The sequence below is a fragment of the Lycium barbarum genome, chromosome 2 (genome assembly GCF_019175385.1).
Source record: "Lycium barbarum isolate Lr01 chromosome 2, ASM1917538v2, whole genome shotgun sequence".
Taxonomy (NCBI): Eukaryota; Viridiplantae; Streptophyta; class Magnoliopsida; order Solanales; family Solanaceae; genus Lycium; species Lycium barbarum.
The window spans coordinates 144,977,145-144,993,337 of record NC_083338.1 but is presented as its reverse complement, the minus strand read 5'-3'; the positions used below and the strand labels follow the sequence as shown (position 1 = coordinate 144,993,337).

The 16,193-nt window shown below is 34.6% G+C and overlaps 1 protein-coding gene across 1 annotated transcript; it reads left to right on the top strand.

Moving 5' to 3' along the window:
* The first annotated feature begins 960 nt into the window (after positions 1 to 960).
* On the top strand, positions 961 to 11,027 carry LOC132627820 (protein DCL, chloroplastic). The gene is made up of 3 exons (XM_060343406.1): positions 961 to 1,347; positions 9,521 to 9,635; positions 10,485 to 11,027. Exons 1-3 carry the CDS (start codon positions 1,031 to 1,033, stop codon positions 10,650 to 10,652), a joined length of 600 nt encoding a protein of 199 aa, XP_060199389.1. The 5' UTR covers positions 961 to 1,030; the 3' UTR covers positions 10,653 to 11,027.
* Positions 11,028 to 16,193: the final 5,166 nt, after the last annotated feature.

The window sequence follows — 16,193 nt, the reverse complement described above, 5'->3', positions numbered from 1 at the left end:
TAGAATTTTGAATGCCAATAAGTTTTATATCCTATGGATGTTAGTAACTCAAATAAAGTCCAAATAAAAACCAACTCAACACTAATGCTAACAAAAGAAATTTCAATTCTAACACTAGAAATGACATTAATGTTGAATATCTATTATTTAGTTTTGCATAATTGGTTTAGAGCGTAAACATACATAGCTTAATTTTTTTCTTTGTCATGTAATTAATACTTATTGGCAGTACTTATTTTAGCATAACTTAGTATTTAGATTAAAGTCATTTTCTTTATGGCTTATTAATTAGCAATATTTATTTTAACCGATTTTTTTTTTGTTAAATATTTTAATACGATATCATCATCCATTTCACATTTTGTGTTATTTTTTTTTAAGAAACACCTTAGTTATATAGTTGTATTTTGTTAGGACTAAAGAAATATTTGAAGTAAAAGTCATATGTTTTGTATGAAGAAAAACCCGAAAAAATTAAATAACCCGAGAAAATCTGAAGTTGAAAAATTCGAATTTTATTGATTTGGTTTGATTTATAAATTAAAAAACCCGACACATTTAGTTTGGTTTGGTATTTGAAAAATCCGAACCAATTCGATCCATGTACACCTCTACCAACAATCAAAACAATCCCTAAAAAAAAATGATAGTGTTGCATAAATTGAGATGGAGTTTGTAGCAATTATCATTAACACATCCACCTATTTTGATGACAAAAATTAGGTGCCGTTTGGCCATAAAATTTTTTCACTTTTTTCCGATTTTTTTTTTCCACTTTTTTTTTCCTTTGGGCATTTGGCCATAAATATTTTCAATATAACTTTAAATTGTATTTCGAAATATCAAAAATTCAAATTTTCTTTTTTAAATTATATTTCGTCAAAAAATTATAGCCAAACACATCTCTAACTTAATAAAAAAAAAAAAGTGAATTAGTTTTTAGTATGTCGGGGCCAAACGCCTACTAAGTTTTAACCCTTGAAGAGTCAAGAGAGAATCCAAGGGGAAGGGGTGCAGTACTAGTGTAACAATGGCTGCTCCGCTACTCCTCAGAGGTTTACCTTTTTGCCGCATTCGCTTCTGTAAATATCAACGCCTCCACTATCCTAGCTCCCTTTTAGTTTCTCCGAGTCGGCTCTTTTCAACTGCTTCCGAGTCAGCTCAGCCGTTCGATGAAGCCGGGTCAGATAGGGACCCGACTACTGCCGCGTTAACCGCTAAAGACCCGCCCAAGTACCCGATATGGCCTGATCCGGATTACAGAAAATGGAAAGACCAAGAAACTCAGATACTCAAAGATATTGAACCCGTTATTTTCCTGGCTAAGGAAATTATCCACTCTGATAGGTCTGTCTTCTTCTTTACTATTTTACAATTAATTCTGCTCTCTGAATTTGCTTGGTATTCTTTTCATTTTTGGGCGTCTCAAAATTTGATTCATACCATTTTTAATCATTATGTTTACGTAGTAACTTTTTTTTTTTACAATATCTTATATGCATACGTTGCTTGCCGTACTAGGAGTATTATTATCTTTGTGCATTCGCTTGTTTTTTCGATCTCTAATACAACTTGATTGTTTCTTGCACTTCATTTATCTTATTATATGTTGCTATTATTATTGTTGTCTTTGCACCTTCTCTTGAGCTGAGGGTCTATCAGAAACAGCCTCCGGGTAAGGTCTGTGTACACTCTACCCTACACGGACCCCACCTGGTGGGATTATACAGGGTATGTTGTTGTTGTTGTTGTATATGCATGCCAATTTAATATGTTAAACTCATTAACTATCAAATACTAGGAGCGAATTGTTTTTCCTAGTAGTTTATCAGGCTATTTAGTCATAATTTACTCATTTTAGCTTGTTGTTGGTTGAATGTGACTTCATGCCTGCTTTGTGTTTGTGAAAATGGAACCCTGTAATATTTAGTTGAGTATGTGATACAAGGGTGTGACTTGATTCATTTTCCTATAGAAATTATGAGCCAACTAAGAGAGATCGAACAATTCGTTAAAACAGTGAGAGGCACTCTCATAAGGGAGGGCAACAAGATATTATCGCTTTTTCTCAAGTCTATTTTTTTTAGTCTATCCTATGGCTTTAGAGGTTGGAAAATTACAGGGGTTGCTCAATGAAGTTGGTCGCCTAAAGACAAATATACTAAAAGGTCATTAACTTATTCGTAAAATTCACACAATAAGGAGACACAAAAGATACAGATAGAACCCTGTCCCTTAACTAGCTATATAAAGGAGAGCTGGCCCTTTTGCTATTCTACTTTTGTAACTACTATGCATCTGCTTGATGCCTGCAATGAAATCATTTACTTCATCAAAAAAAAAAAAAAAAGGGATACAGTTAGAACTTTCATCTAGTGGTAAGAGCGCAATGTGTGGCATGTAAGTTCGGCGCAAGTCACCTTTTCGAACTCTATCGTAGATAAAAATATGGTATTTTAGTGGAGACACCGAGTTTCAAACCTTGTGCCACTTGCCCTCAGGAATTTCTCGATTAGAAAAGATGAGACACGAAAGTTTGTTTTCTGATGTATGAACCAAGCATGACAAAATGAAATAGCTGATTCAGAGAAACCAAGTTGAAATTAGAAAGTGAAATTGTCAAAAACATGCAAAAGAAATGAGTGAACATAACGGAGGAGAAATAGAATTGGAGAGGAAGGTAAATACATTGCTTAATTTAATGAGAGAAAAAGTTTGCCGTTATTTACTCACGCATCTATACAACCTCAACCAAATTAAAAATAACGTTAAACTTTTGAAATCTTTTATTGATAATAATTATATAAATTATACTCCCTTCGATCCTTATCGGGCACCTGGTGCAAGAAATTGTCTTTAGAGGTCAAAAATTTCCTAGACTAGCAAGTGTGTTTCAGCAGCTGAATTGGTATCCATAGGGTAGTAAGTCATAGATGAGCATAAGAACATCCTGAAGGTTGGGACAATGTCCAACCTCAGGTTATTTGCGTTGTAACTGTTTTCACTTGGTAATGAAATCATTTTATTGCAAAAAAAATAAAAATAAAAAAAATACTCCCTTCGATCCACATTATTTGATGTTTTACCTTTTCATTTTGGTTCAAAATAAGCGGTGATTTACATAATCAAGAAGGTATTTTTTTCTTTCTATCAAATCTACCCTTATTTACCCATTCTAAAGAACTATTTCAATTACAATTTCCTTTGAGTACATTAAATAGTTACACTTACTATTTCTTCAAAGGCATTTGATATGCACATAATATTATGTCATATTACTTTCACTTAGAATTTAGAAAGGTGCACATAATATTATGACACCTCAAATCCCTATGCTCTTTATACTTATCAACTTAGAAAGATGCAAATTTAATTAAGGGTAATTTGTTAAAATTGTTGATGGGGAGCCTTGGAGCAACGGTAAAGTTGTTTGTGTGTGACCTATAGGTCGCGGGTTCAAGCCTTGGAAGCATCCACTAGTGCTTGCATTAAGGCAGGCTATCTACATCACACTCCTTGGGTGTGGCCTTTCTATGGACCCTGCTAGCGTAGGATGCCCTTAGTCAAAAAATTTCTCTGTGTCCAGGAGTAAGTATTTTCTTAAGGGGTGTGTCAAAAGGCAAAAACAACAAATAATATGGACCCGAGGGAGTACTTCTAGCAACTAATAAAAAAATCACCCTTAATTAGATTTTCATCTTTTTAAATTGATAAGCATAAAAAGCATAGGGATTTGAGTTGTATGACATAATATTATGGCATCTTTCTAAGTGAAAGTAATATGGCATAATCATATCAAATGCCTTTGAAGAAATAGTAAATCCTATTTAATATACTCATTGGAAATTGTAATTGAGAAAGACTTCTTTGGAATGTGTATATTTGAAAAGATAAAATTATTACCTTCTTGATTATGTAAAATAAATGAAAAGGTACAGCACCACAAAATATGGACCAAGGGAGTAGAGTAGTTTCTTAAGGGGTGTGCCAAAGGCAAAAGCACCAAATGATATGGACTGATGAGAGTATGTATATAATAAAATAGTACATAGTATTTTTGGGGCTTCTAATAGTTGGGAGACTAAGGCAATGTCTTTATTTGCCTTACCCTTCAGCCGCCCTGAAAAAGTATTATCCTTCGAGTCTTTGATGATTAAAATGTACAAGTCAAAATGCAGCTGATCTGTAAATAGGAAGGGGGGTATGTGGATAGAAGAAAAAACAGCAAAGGAAGAAGAGCAGAAGTCTATGTGAATTTCAGCTTGAGGTGCCTAAGTTTTTTTTTTTTTTTTTTTTGGGTACTGAAGATATTTTATTAATAACATAAGAAAACTCATACAGGGAGGACTGTGCTGGTGGGCGCAGTTAGATTACATACATAGCTACTTCTACTACTATTAGGTGCATTACTACCAGAGCCCCCAAGAGGAGGGCTTACATCTAGTACATCACCACATAAACTAGGTTGGGAACTACTACTAGGAATCTGACTGTGATAGTGTGATAACAACAGGGTGTTTGGTTTTGTGGGGTGGGCTCACTAGGTTTATAACAGATACTATGATAAGCTATTCTGCCATCCGCATCTGCTTGTAGCAGTGGAATGATGAAGTCGGATGGTTCTTCAAAAAAGTGGATGGTGTTGCGTGTTTGCAGTTGGCAGCTGTAATTTGCTAGACTATCTGCTACATAGTTGGTCTCCCTGTATGAATGAGAGATGTCTGGATCAGCCAGCTGGTGCATATGTACCTGCAGTCATTTAACAAACTGTTAGTATGTGTTGCCGTTGATTTTACTAATGAAACGACTTCCTGTGCGTCAAAGCTGATAAGTAAAGGCGTGGGTTGGCGCTATAGAGCCAGCTGCAGTCCTCGTAAGAGGCCATATAGTTCCATATTGGAACTGGTGGCCTGTTGGATGTTGCCTGAGTACCCCAAGAGCCAGTGTCCACTGGAGTCGCGAAAGACACCACCATACCCATGCTTCCTGTGAGGGACTGCTGCGTCCGTATTGAGTTTGATATAGCTTACAGGCGGTCTAAGATTGGGCCAGCCAGTAAGTTGTTTTAACACCCAAAGAGTCACAAAAGCTTAGACAAATTCACCTGTAATTCCTTGCCATGTTAATTGGATAGATGAATGTGTAGACACTGGCTTCAGAATCTCCCAAAAACAATGGCGAGACAATAAGCAATCAACAACTTTCTGTTCAAGAAAAAACACAAGCATCTATTCCGTTCACAAGAAAAAACTAAGTATATCTGATTACAAACATTAACAAATTTTTGTTCAAAGTTGATGTAAAAAAGTGTGTATTTTGCACACATGCATCCTACGTCATGGCTGGTAAGTCGTACTTGTGATCTATAGTCCCATTTCCTCCAGATGACAAATTAATGTAATTATGTCTCTTGATACCAGCTGAATGGATAGTGTATGTACAATGTCGGCTGATAATCAGAATAAGTTATTTTCAGCCAACAGTTTTATTGTATAGTCTTTCAGTTCAAGATTTGGAAGGGGTAAATAAAAATTAGGGGCTCAGGGAAGGACATAATTGGCCTAAGGCCCCCATGTGTTGTGGCATAAACTCGCCATTCATCTCATGCCTGTCTCAATGTGTTTTGCCTCATATCTTAAAATTTCATACCCAGCAAATTCAGAGTTAAGGTAAATATGTCTATTGTTGGTCATATTGGGAAATGAGCGACCTACGCATAGTACCCCGCTGAGAGGAATATGGTTAACATGTCTAAAGTCACCTTTACACCCAAGCGTTTGGCCTAGTGGTAAATGAAGTGGTTGAAAACCATGAGGTCTTAGGTTCAATTCTCAGCGGAAGTAAAAGCACTAACCGGTTTCTTTCCATTTTTCCCAAGCCTTGGTGAACAAAGTTACTCCGTACCTGTGCTGGTGTGAGGTAGAAGTTATCCTGTGAAATTAGTCGAGGTGCGCAAGTTGACACGGACACCACGATGATTAAAAAAAAAATGTCTGAAGTCCCTGAGTCATGATACAGTTGAAACTCACCAAACTCTGATGTGGAGTTCTTAATGATAGTGTTGGTCCAATAATGGTTACATAATGAGCAGGGCACGCGAATGGTGATTGTTGATGTGGAATGAAATTGGACAAAGAAGAAAAATGCTTCTGTATAGATAGATTTAATTTAATATGAACAGCGTGAATTAAGATAGATGTAACTCTCTTAAATATTTTTGTTTTTTTAAAACAAAGAAGAATATAACTCTTAGAGATGATGAGCACGTTTAGGGATATACCTCACAGAGGGCATGCTAGACATTTTGAGCAGTTTGCTGCTCTTTGATAGAATGCTTTTACCAATCAAAAGAAAAAAGTTTAGGTGTAATATCTCTATAAGATGTTCTGATAAATAACTATCTCTGACGGACTGTTACCATTCTCAAAAAAAAAAAAAAAAAAAAAAAAAAAAGGATCTCTAACAGGCAATTTAGGTGTAATATGATGGACAAGTTTACTTCTTGTCTCTTAGTGGTCGTTTGGTTTGAGGTCAAAATAGTCCCGGGATTACAATCCCGGGACTAATTTATACCATCTGTTGGTATTATTTTATACCATCTGAAAGATGGTATAAAATAATACCAGTATAAGTGGGTTAAGAAGGTATAAGTTGAGTTATTCCAGCACTAATTTTTATACCACGTTTGGTACAAGGTATAAAATAATCCCGGGATAAATCTATACCTTATACCAAACGTGGTATAAAAATTAGTACCGGTATAATCCATGTTATACCTTAAACCAAACGACCACTTATAGTATTAATTTTAAAGGTTGTTTGAAGCAGCCTCTCTGCCCCACAAAAGGTATCCTAGCCTCCCCAGACCCCACTGTGGGATTACACTGGATATGTTGTTGTTTGGAAGTCTAGCATGTTTTAGTTTTTTATGATCTTATAATTCCAACTAGTCTTAGAAGAGTTTCTCAGTATCCTTGCTGCTAGATTTGTCATCGGGTTTGAGTAATTAATAATTATCTTATGGTTTAGTTGTCATTCTTGAGGCATAAGGGTGCTACCAGAGCTTAATAGCACTCCAAGCTTTCATTTTGTACTTAATAGGTAAAAGTGTGTTTTTGACTTAGATTCCTTGTGTAACCTCTCTTATTCAGGTTGTTCTCGGACAGTCTAGGTGGATAGAATATACTCTTACTCTTTCATTTCGTCCTTCGGCAACTTATTTTCACAAAATTAGAATGATGTCAACCAGGCTTAAACCAGGCTCCTCTTTTTTCTTTGACTACAGCTTCTCTTGCTATGCGTGAGACGTAATATTTTCTACGATCCATCTTTTCTCTACAACTTACCATATTTTTCTGACCCTTTCAGTCAATTTCATATTAGGTCTGAATTGAGCTATAGGATTATCATTGTTACGTCTTACTCAAGTTCCTCATTCAAGAAAATACTCCTTTGTCATGCTACATGGATGCAGCTGATGGTTAAATGTATGCAAGTTTGTTAACGGTTTAGGGTACTTTGAAGAATCCGCATGAAAGACCTACATCCATTATACCACCTGTGTAACACGGACACGTCAAGGAAAATGTAGGATCGATGTAGCAACTCTTTCCATAAGGGAATCTAGTATTCACAAGGAAATGAACAAACCAAGATTCTTAGATTTGTCCTGTGGCATGCAAGGATATTTGGATGCTATAGTTGCTAGATCATCATGGGTCATGTATATGAGAGATGAGGCTCAAAAGAAGAGCAAAAGTATATGAGTTTTGATTTGACGATATTTTGCACTTTATTGTTAACTTCAAGATCCAGGAATCATGTGAGAAAAATTCTTTTCCTGATGGTATTCACTTAGTTTACAAAACCTGCCTGAGGAGAAAATTACAAATTATTTTGAACTTAAAAGTTTCTGAAAATATTGCAACTTATGAAGCAAATAGAAGCATAGGTACATAGGATGGATGAGAGAGCAAGCTGGTTGAGTATATTTGTGAAGATGCCTGCGTTGTACAAAAATAGCCTACCTATAATACATAATCAATTACTAGACAGATTGGCAGCCCGACTTGTACGTAATGAAAATACAGATCAGGGCAAATTCCCCAGCTAGGTAACTAACTCCTTTTTTGAACAGGAAAAAAAAAAAGGAGTGAATTTGCCTTGATCTATATTTTCATTACATACAAGTCGGGCTACCAATCTGTCTAGTAATTGATTATGTATTATAGGTAGGCTATTTTTGTACAAAGCAGGCATCTCCACAAATATACTCAACCAGCTTGCTCTCTCATTCCTTTTTCTAATTAAGAAAGACGCAAATGCTCTTTCTTCTCACTCCCTCTCCATTCTTCTTATATAGCCTGTACTTCAAACTGTTGCACATTTTCATTAATACTTGAACAGGATCACCGAACTCGGCGAGTCAACAAATTTGACGAGGTTCTACGTCTGCGAGTTGAACTCTTAGATTTTGATCGCATCCTTTGATGATTATTCAACGTAACAGAGCAGTAAACTATGAGATTTCTCATGCACTAAAGAACATTCCAATATCCAATACTGAGAAAAGGAATAGGTTTCAGCCGTCTTTCAGGATTTAGCTTGCTATAGAAAGCATGGAAATTAGAAAGAAGTACTCCTAAACCGCAAATTTATTGAAATAACGTCATAAAGCTTTGAGGTAAAATCCTACACTTGCAACTGGTACAAGAAAAAGTAACTTTCTTTAAATTGGCTTCTCGTTGTGTTTCTTTTGTATTGTGTGACTTCCTACGCCAAGGTTTGATGTTTCTTCTTTACTTTCTGGTGTATAGCGATAGAAAATAATGGTTTAAATAAGTCTGAAGACTTAATTGGGAAGAGTAGAATTTTCAAGAATAGCATTTCAATAAGCACTCTTTAGTCATTATCAATTTACCTTTTTCGGTAGTAACTACTATAGAAAGCGCTATTTAGCTTACTATAACTGAATAATCCTTCTTCCTCAGTGATAACTTGCTTCACTCTGCCACTATTGTACACTTTAGTTGAGTTTCAGTTCAAAATACAACAGTTGAACTGATTCATTAAAAACATAAATAAATAGGACTTCATTTGTTGATAGCTCATTTGATTTGTTATCCTCCTGGCCTAGATTTTTTTTTGTTTTGTTGTTTTTCATCAAAACTTTGTGTTGGGTAATCTGCCGAACATGTTTTTTTGTGGTTAGTGCCAAGTTGAAGATAGATGTTCTCTCCAAAAATAGAAATATCATTGTTATGGAACATGTTGGTATTACCTGGAAATTTTCTGCCAAAGTTGCTTTCTTTAAAATGTCTATAAATTCACAATATAGTTACATAGGTATGGACTGGTTTTCTTTTTTCCTTTTTATATTTTTTTAGGTTTCTGTCTTCTTGAAGGAAATTTTTGCACTTAATCTTCTATAAGATTATGTAAATCTGTATCTTTCTTGTCTGCATTCTGCAAAGACTTCATTATAGTGCTATGTCATTATCCTTTTTCTCTTCATTCCCAGGTATATGGACGGAGAACGTCTGACAGCAGAAGATGAGAAAATAGTGGTAGACAAGCTTCTTGCTTATCATCCCCATTCTGAAGATAAAATTGGATCTGGCCTCGACTCAATTATGGTTGGTCACATAGTTTGATGATACTTTGGTTGCTTGATCTTATTAATATTTTTTAATTAAGCTTCTTTTCAAGCGACTGGAATCTCTTGGTAGAGATTGAAAACTTCTTTTAGTTTGTTAGTTTAGCCTTTTGTCATCGTGCTGCATTGTAAATTATGAGCCTGTTTGGATGGGCTTATGCCTATAAGCTGCAAACAGCTTATAAGCTAAAAAAAATAAGTTGGGGTAGTCTAACTTATTTTTTTGGGCTTATAAGCTGTTTTCAGCTTATAAGCTGCTTTAGATAAGCTAAGTCAAATGGGCCAAATTATTTTTTTGAGCTTATTTTAAGCACAAAATGACTTTAAGCTGGCCAGCCAAACACTCAAAAATGCTGAAAACAGCTTATAAGCAACTTATAAGCCAATCCAAACGGGCTCTATGTTAATTAATGTGTTTGGAGTTCTCATCTCAAACTATATTTGTCCATTGACTACTCACTCCATCCGGCAAATAGCATATGACAGGGCAGTCTGAACTATTGGATCTACTGAAGTGGAAGAGTGTCTTCCTTTGTGAATAACAGCCTTCCCTTGTATCCAAAGTAGACAGCCTTTGCAAAACTATAATCCACTTAATAGAAAAGGAAGCATGTCTTTGAAGCTTTCCTGAGTATTACAACTTATTTTAAATTGGGCAAACTATTTTTAATATTTGAGGGAAAATGTTGACCTACTCATTGATCATTACAGTACTTCTTGTTAAGCTGTTTGCTGGTTCTTAACCTAAGTACCATGTAAAGAGTCGAGACTTATGTAGCTGGCGATTAATTGTGTGTTATTGAGTTGACTAATAGCCTCTATTTTGTAGGTTGATCGGCATCCCCAGTTCAAACGGTCAAGGTGTCTCTTTGTCGTAAGAACAGACGGTGGATGGATAGACTTTTCCTACCAGAAGTGTCTGAGACAGTACATTCGAGATAAGTACCCTTCTTATGCCGAAAAATTCATAAAAGAACACTTCAAACGCGGTAGCTGAGTTTGTATTAGAAAGCCTTGCCTCACATAAATACTGAAGCTGGAAGCTGTTGGCATGTAGAGCCCTCATGGTGGGTCTTTGTCCTTGAAGGAACAAGAAAATGACGGATCTTATGAATGCTTGATGTGCGGCTAAAGGTGTTCATGGATTCAATGACAACAAATGACTTTCTGATACCTTTAGTCAATGTGGTAGATATTAGTTGAGCATTTCAAGTTTTATTTGGTGGAAGAAGAAAGTTGATGGAAATAAACGTTGATAAAGAGTATTCTTCCATAGTAATTAGTTGGATTTGCTTGTAATGTTGACTGTCACTTTCTTTTGATGAATCTCTGTCTCTATCTTCTTTAATTTCTGAAGGCACATTACCTGGCATAGTTGGTGTACACACGTAAAAACTTGCATGCGGACCTTGTAGCTAAGACTAGCAACTTGTATTTATTTTGCCAAGTAATGAAGGTGCTAGATAGCAGGCTGTGCTGGTGATAGGTAGCAGGTACCCAATAGAATAGTCGAAGTGCTCGCTGTGATTGACATTATAGAAAATGGTAAGTGTTTGTATATTTTGGAGGAATGGTCAAACATGCAATTATGTTTCTCAGATTCAATCATGGAAGGGAAGTGTCATGATTGCCACCGAACTCATGCTCGCTTGTACATCTCCAAACAAATTTTTCAAAAGGGGTAGCATGCCTTTTACACTTTTGAGTTTTGACCGTAGGATCATGTCATGTGCATCAATTTGGATTGGCAAAGATAATACTACCTTTTTTCTGCCTCATAACTATGAATTGTATTGTGTGAAAATCAAGAAAAGTAGCCACAGCACGGTCTGTGAGTACACAGTGATGGTCGAGGTAGAATTCGAGTAAGTCAAAGTAGTCCCAGCTTTGCATGTTGCTAGGTCGTTCTTTTGGTGACTTTGGCTTGCCAAAAGTAACGTTGTCTACATTTCTTTTAATAATGTTGGCGATCGGTCCAATTTTTGCAAGTGTGTTATTGGATAACAACTATACCCTTGATCTCAATTTATATGATAATGTTTGACTACGTATGAAGTTTATGAAAGAAAGAAATAAAGACTTTTGAAATTTGTGATTCAAACAAGTTAAAAATTCATTGACAATAGTTAAAGAATAAATAAAAGGTTAAAGGTAAATTATTTTTAAATATAAGATGTCATTCTTTTTTGACTGACTAAATAAGCAAGTAGTGTTAAATAAATGGGGACAGAGGGAGTATTCTCCACCAACAAGAGCATCACATAACTCTGTCCACAAATAATTAGATAGTTGGAAGAATTACTTAGCATTATATCTATGCTGATATTTGAATCTTGATTTCCCACAGTTTCACGTGCTGCGTTAACTACTATGAGTTCTCTTTGTGCATTTTAACTAGAAATTTAGTAAATTTTCAAGCTATAAAGATGTTTTAATATAGAATTTTAACTAGAAAAAATAATAGTGGTCTTTGCTAAACTAGACTCAAACAAGAGGGTTACTCAAAGACCTGGCTTTACCTTATTAAACAGTTCACCATTTGGTAAAATGTCAGTGCTTTTACCTTTTTGCCTCATTGCTTAGCTCTAAGCTTCTAAGTTGTATCCTCTTAATCTAGTTAGTGGAAACATCAACTAGCAATTTATGTTTAGATTATTAATGACAATGATACGGTTTTAACTTTTAAAGCAGGTGTTATAATGCAAGTATTTGATTAGGCGCAATGGGTCCAAAGTCCACAAGCAATGTGATCAATCCATCCAGCTGGATATTCAAGGAAATCTATCGACCACTTCTTTCTTCTTTTCAAAATCTTCTGTGCATATCTTTATAGGATCTTTGAGAGAGACAAACACGTATCTCTTCCGAATATTCTGCTTCTTTATACCCAATATATGCATAGCTAGATTCCAAATTTGATGGTTATGCATTTGTAAATCGATTTCAGTTGATATTACAATAATTAGATTTACAGTTAAATGCTTAATAAATTTTAAATAGATAAACTATCTAGATAAAAAATACTAGGCTCGTGTGAACCATACTCAGGACTAAATTCCTTGTATTATTTTACTAAAGTCTCATATATCGGAAGGGACAGAGCTTATACCCTTTTTTATGTTATCAAAAAATTAGTAGGAATATAGTATTATTTGGAGAGTTAAATAATTTTCTTATAGTTGTCGAGTTAAATAATTTTCTTCTACTATGATTTTCTATAATACGAGTATAATTTATATACTTTTCATGTCATATATAAATATAATAATTTTGTTCTAATTTTTTAAAAAAAATTACGTGTGGAGTTTACTGTTTATATTTGTCGACGCTCTGTATTCTGACTAGGGGTGGGCATGATACGGTATTTGAAACTTAGGTTCGGTAATTTCGGTATTTAAAAATACTATAACATTACCATACCAAATTAATTTGGTATGGTTCGGTATTTTTAAGTTCGGGTTCGATATTTTGCGGTACGATAATTCGGTAACCATAGTTTGTTCCACTCCGACTTACATATATACATATAATAAAGAATTATGACTTCGGCTATTCAAGAAACGTCTCAATTATATTATAATAACACCTTACACGTGCAAAAATTCAAAAGAAAGTACAAGCAATGCCCTTCGTTAATCAATTACACAAAAAGGACATTTCAATCAAGATATATATACTTCGGTATACAAAAGGGGCATTTCAATTAGCTATGTCATACTAACATCTTACACATGTAAAAATATTCAAAAGAAAGTACAAGCAATTCCAACGTCTAGACAATTAGGTTATACTAATACTAATTATATATTTGTTAGTATTATATATATATATGAATTGTATAAGTAACTATATGGAATACTTCGGTATGGTATTCCGTATTTCAGTATTTTCTTCATCAATACCGAATACCGTATCAAATATCAAACTTTTCAAAAATGCATACCAAATGCCGTATCAAATACCATAATATCAAAATCACGATATAATTTTTTTTAATTTTAATAAAATAATCGGTATATGTCGTACTGGGCTCACCCCTAATTCTGACTATCAAAGACTAGTCAGTGAATTGTGTCATTTTCATTTTAGAAACAGAGTTCTTTTGAGACAAGAAATTTCATAGCGATGGGACAAGGGATTTTGATCGATCGGTCCCATCAGCTCATCGAGGGTAGGTAATATAAATGGCCATGCATTATAATTGAGGTATTATAGGGCGTCATCCCTATGAGTTTTTTGGTCTATGTATAGGCTGCTGTTTTGAGTACATTCAATCTGTAAACTTTATGGAGGAAAAAAAGATTGAAGAGGTTGAGTTCGCAACTAGAAGTTTAACTTTACGCTGTTAGTGTAAAATAATTTTTGCAGAATTAAATTATCTAAAAGATAATTATGATTAATCAACTAGCCCTGGAAATAAATAAATTTTAAATTCTAGCGGAGGCAAAATATTAGGTGACTTATTCTTATATGTCCAATCTCGCTTATATGAACAAAGTTATTTCCTATTATGGTAGGAGATGACAGGGTTTAAGTCTACAACATTAAAGTATATTTGCAGTGTAAGAACTCTTTCGTATGGTCAATGTATATAAATTAATTTCTTAATGCTATATATGAGCGCTATTTCGCTACTTTATGACGCCAAGATTGAAGTCTGATCACCTGCCTTTGGCAGTTTGACTACCAAATTTATGCCACACGACCAAGAAGAGCTGCGACAGTTGTAAGATTTCTAAGGATTCTGGAGTAAATTAACTCATCAATCATAAGCAATAATTTGAAGAAACAAACATTAAAACAGTTAATATAAGTAATCTGATAAATAGAGGCGAAAAACACTAAAAGAGTGATAAAAACTACTCCATTACATTGATGAGAAGACAACTGGAGATACGATATAAAACGTAGGTCACAATAAATATTGTCACCATATTGACGGGTACCATCTGGTCGAATTTCAATATCAAGAACCAAAGTACACGAAATTAATTGTTTTAATGTTTTAGGAATAGATTTTGGAGATTGCAAAAGATACTAGAGATAAAATCGTAAATGCTTGCCCAAATCAAAAGTGTTTATAAGCATAAAAATCCTAAGTTGGGATGATCAATTTCTAACTTAACACATTTGGAGCAGTTTGGTAGGTTGTATTAGAGAAAATAATACGTGTATTAGCTTTGATATTATTAACATCTTGTTTGATACAATTTTTCAACCTATGTATCACAAACCTCAGGTTTTAACCATCGGTTCACAATTCATTGCAGTCCATGCCAGTGACCTAACCATTTGGGACTGGACCCCTTTAAAATTACAGTACTTTTCACACTGCATTTAATTAACTCCATTCATTTGCAAACTGGTCCTTACCTGTATCATGTCTCACCCAAAACTTCCCGTTATATCATCATAAATTATTCCTAGCTTTCTACAAATCAAATTATCTAGTTTTCTATGCTATCCATTCACAATAACTGCAACTACCGGATGATATCAAGTTTTTCATTATTAATCATATATATATATATATATATATATATCTTGAGTTCAAGCTTTGATATGAAATTATCTTTATTTGAGAGCGTTTTACCTCTATTCCTTTAAAGATTTGTCGGTGGGAATCTTGATACATTCAGTCCAAATGTAAGTTTCGGATATATACCGGTAGTACAGTAAACCAAAAAAACTACCACTAGTGTCAATGTAACTATAATATTCTATCTAGTTTCTACGTATAACAACACGCTACTTTATGCTTGGTGCATGCATGTATAACTTCCGTTACAAAGTACGAGCTGGGTGTGGGGAGGAGGACACCGGGGGTGGGGGGGGGGGGGGGGGGGGGGGGGGCGGGGAGGGATTCAAGAAGTCATAGTAAATAGTGAACGTGGAATTTCTGCCAGGGACTAGTTCTCTATACACTCTATATACATAATTTTTTACCCTTTGTCATGATAAACAAAAGGTTGAAAACTAAAACTACCAAAAACTGTTTGTGTTTGTTGGTTAAATGATACTACTAGTAATAATTTAGCTATATTAGTGACGAATCCAACAATGAGTTTGCAAGGTTCGAGATCAATTCAATGTTTAGAGATCAGATTTATATGTTTCTAGTCTAATATTCAGAACGTATAGCGTTTAAACTCTAAACCGGTCACTGTTTAGCTATTTGGTCCCTCTTTCTTTCTTTTTCTTTGTTGTGTTGCTTGATAGTACTCCATTTATTTAACGGAAAATGGCCAAAATTACCCCTGAACTTTGAAAAATAGTTCATTCATACCCTTCGTTATACTTTAGGGCCAATTATACCCTTACAGTTATACTATGGGATCAATTATACCCTTATGTCTAACTGCTGCCACGTGGCATCATCCTAGTCCTTCAAAATTATTGTACCCTCAAATAATTTTTTACCCACTAAAATAACTCAATCCGACCCAAATTTTTTTTTCCAGCAAAAATAATACGGAATTATTTTTATTTTATTTTGCTGGAAAAATTATCCGTATTATTTTTGCTGGAAAAAAAAAAT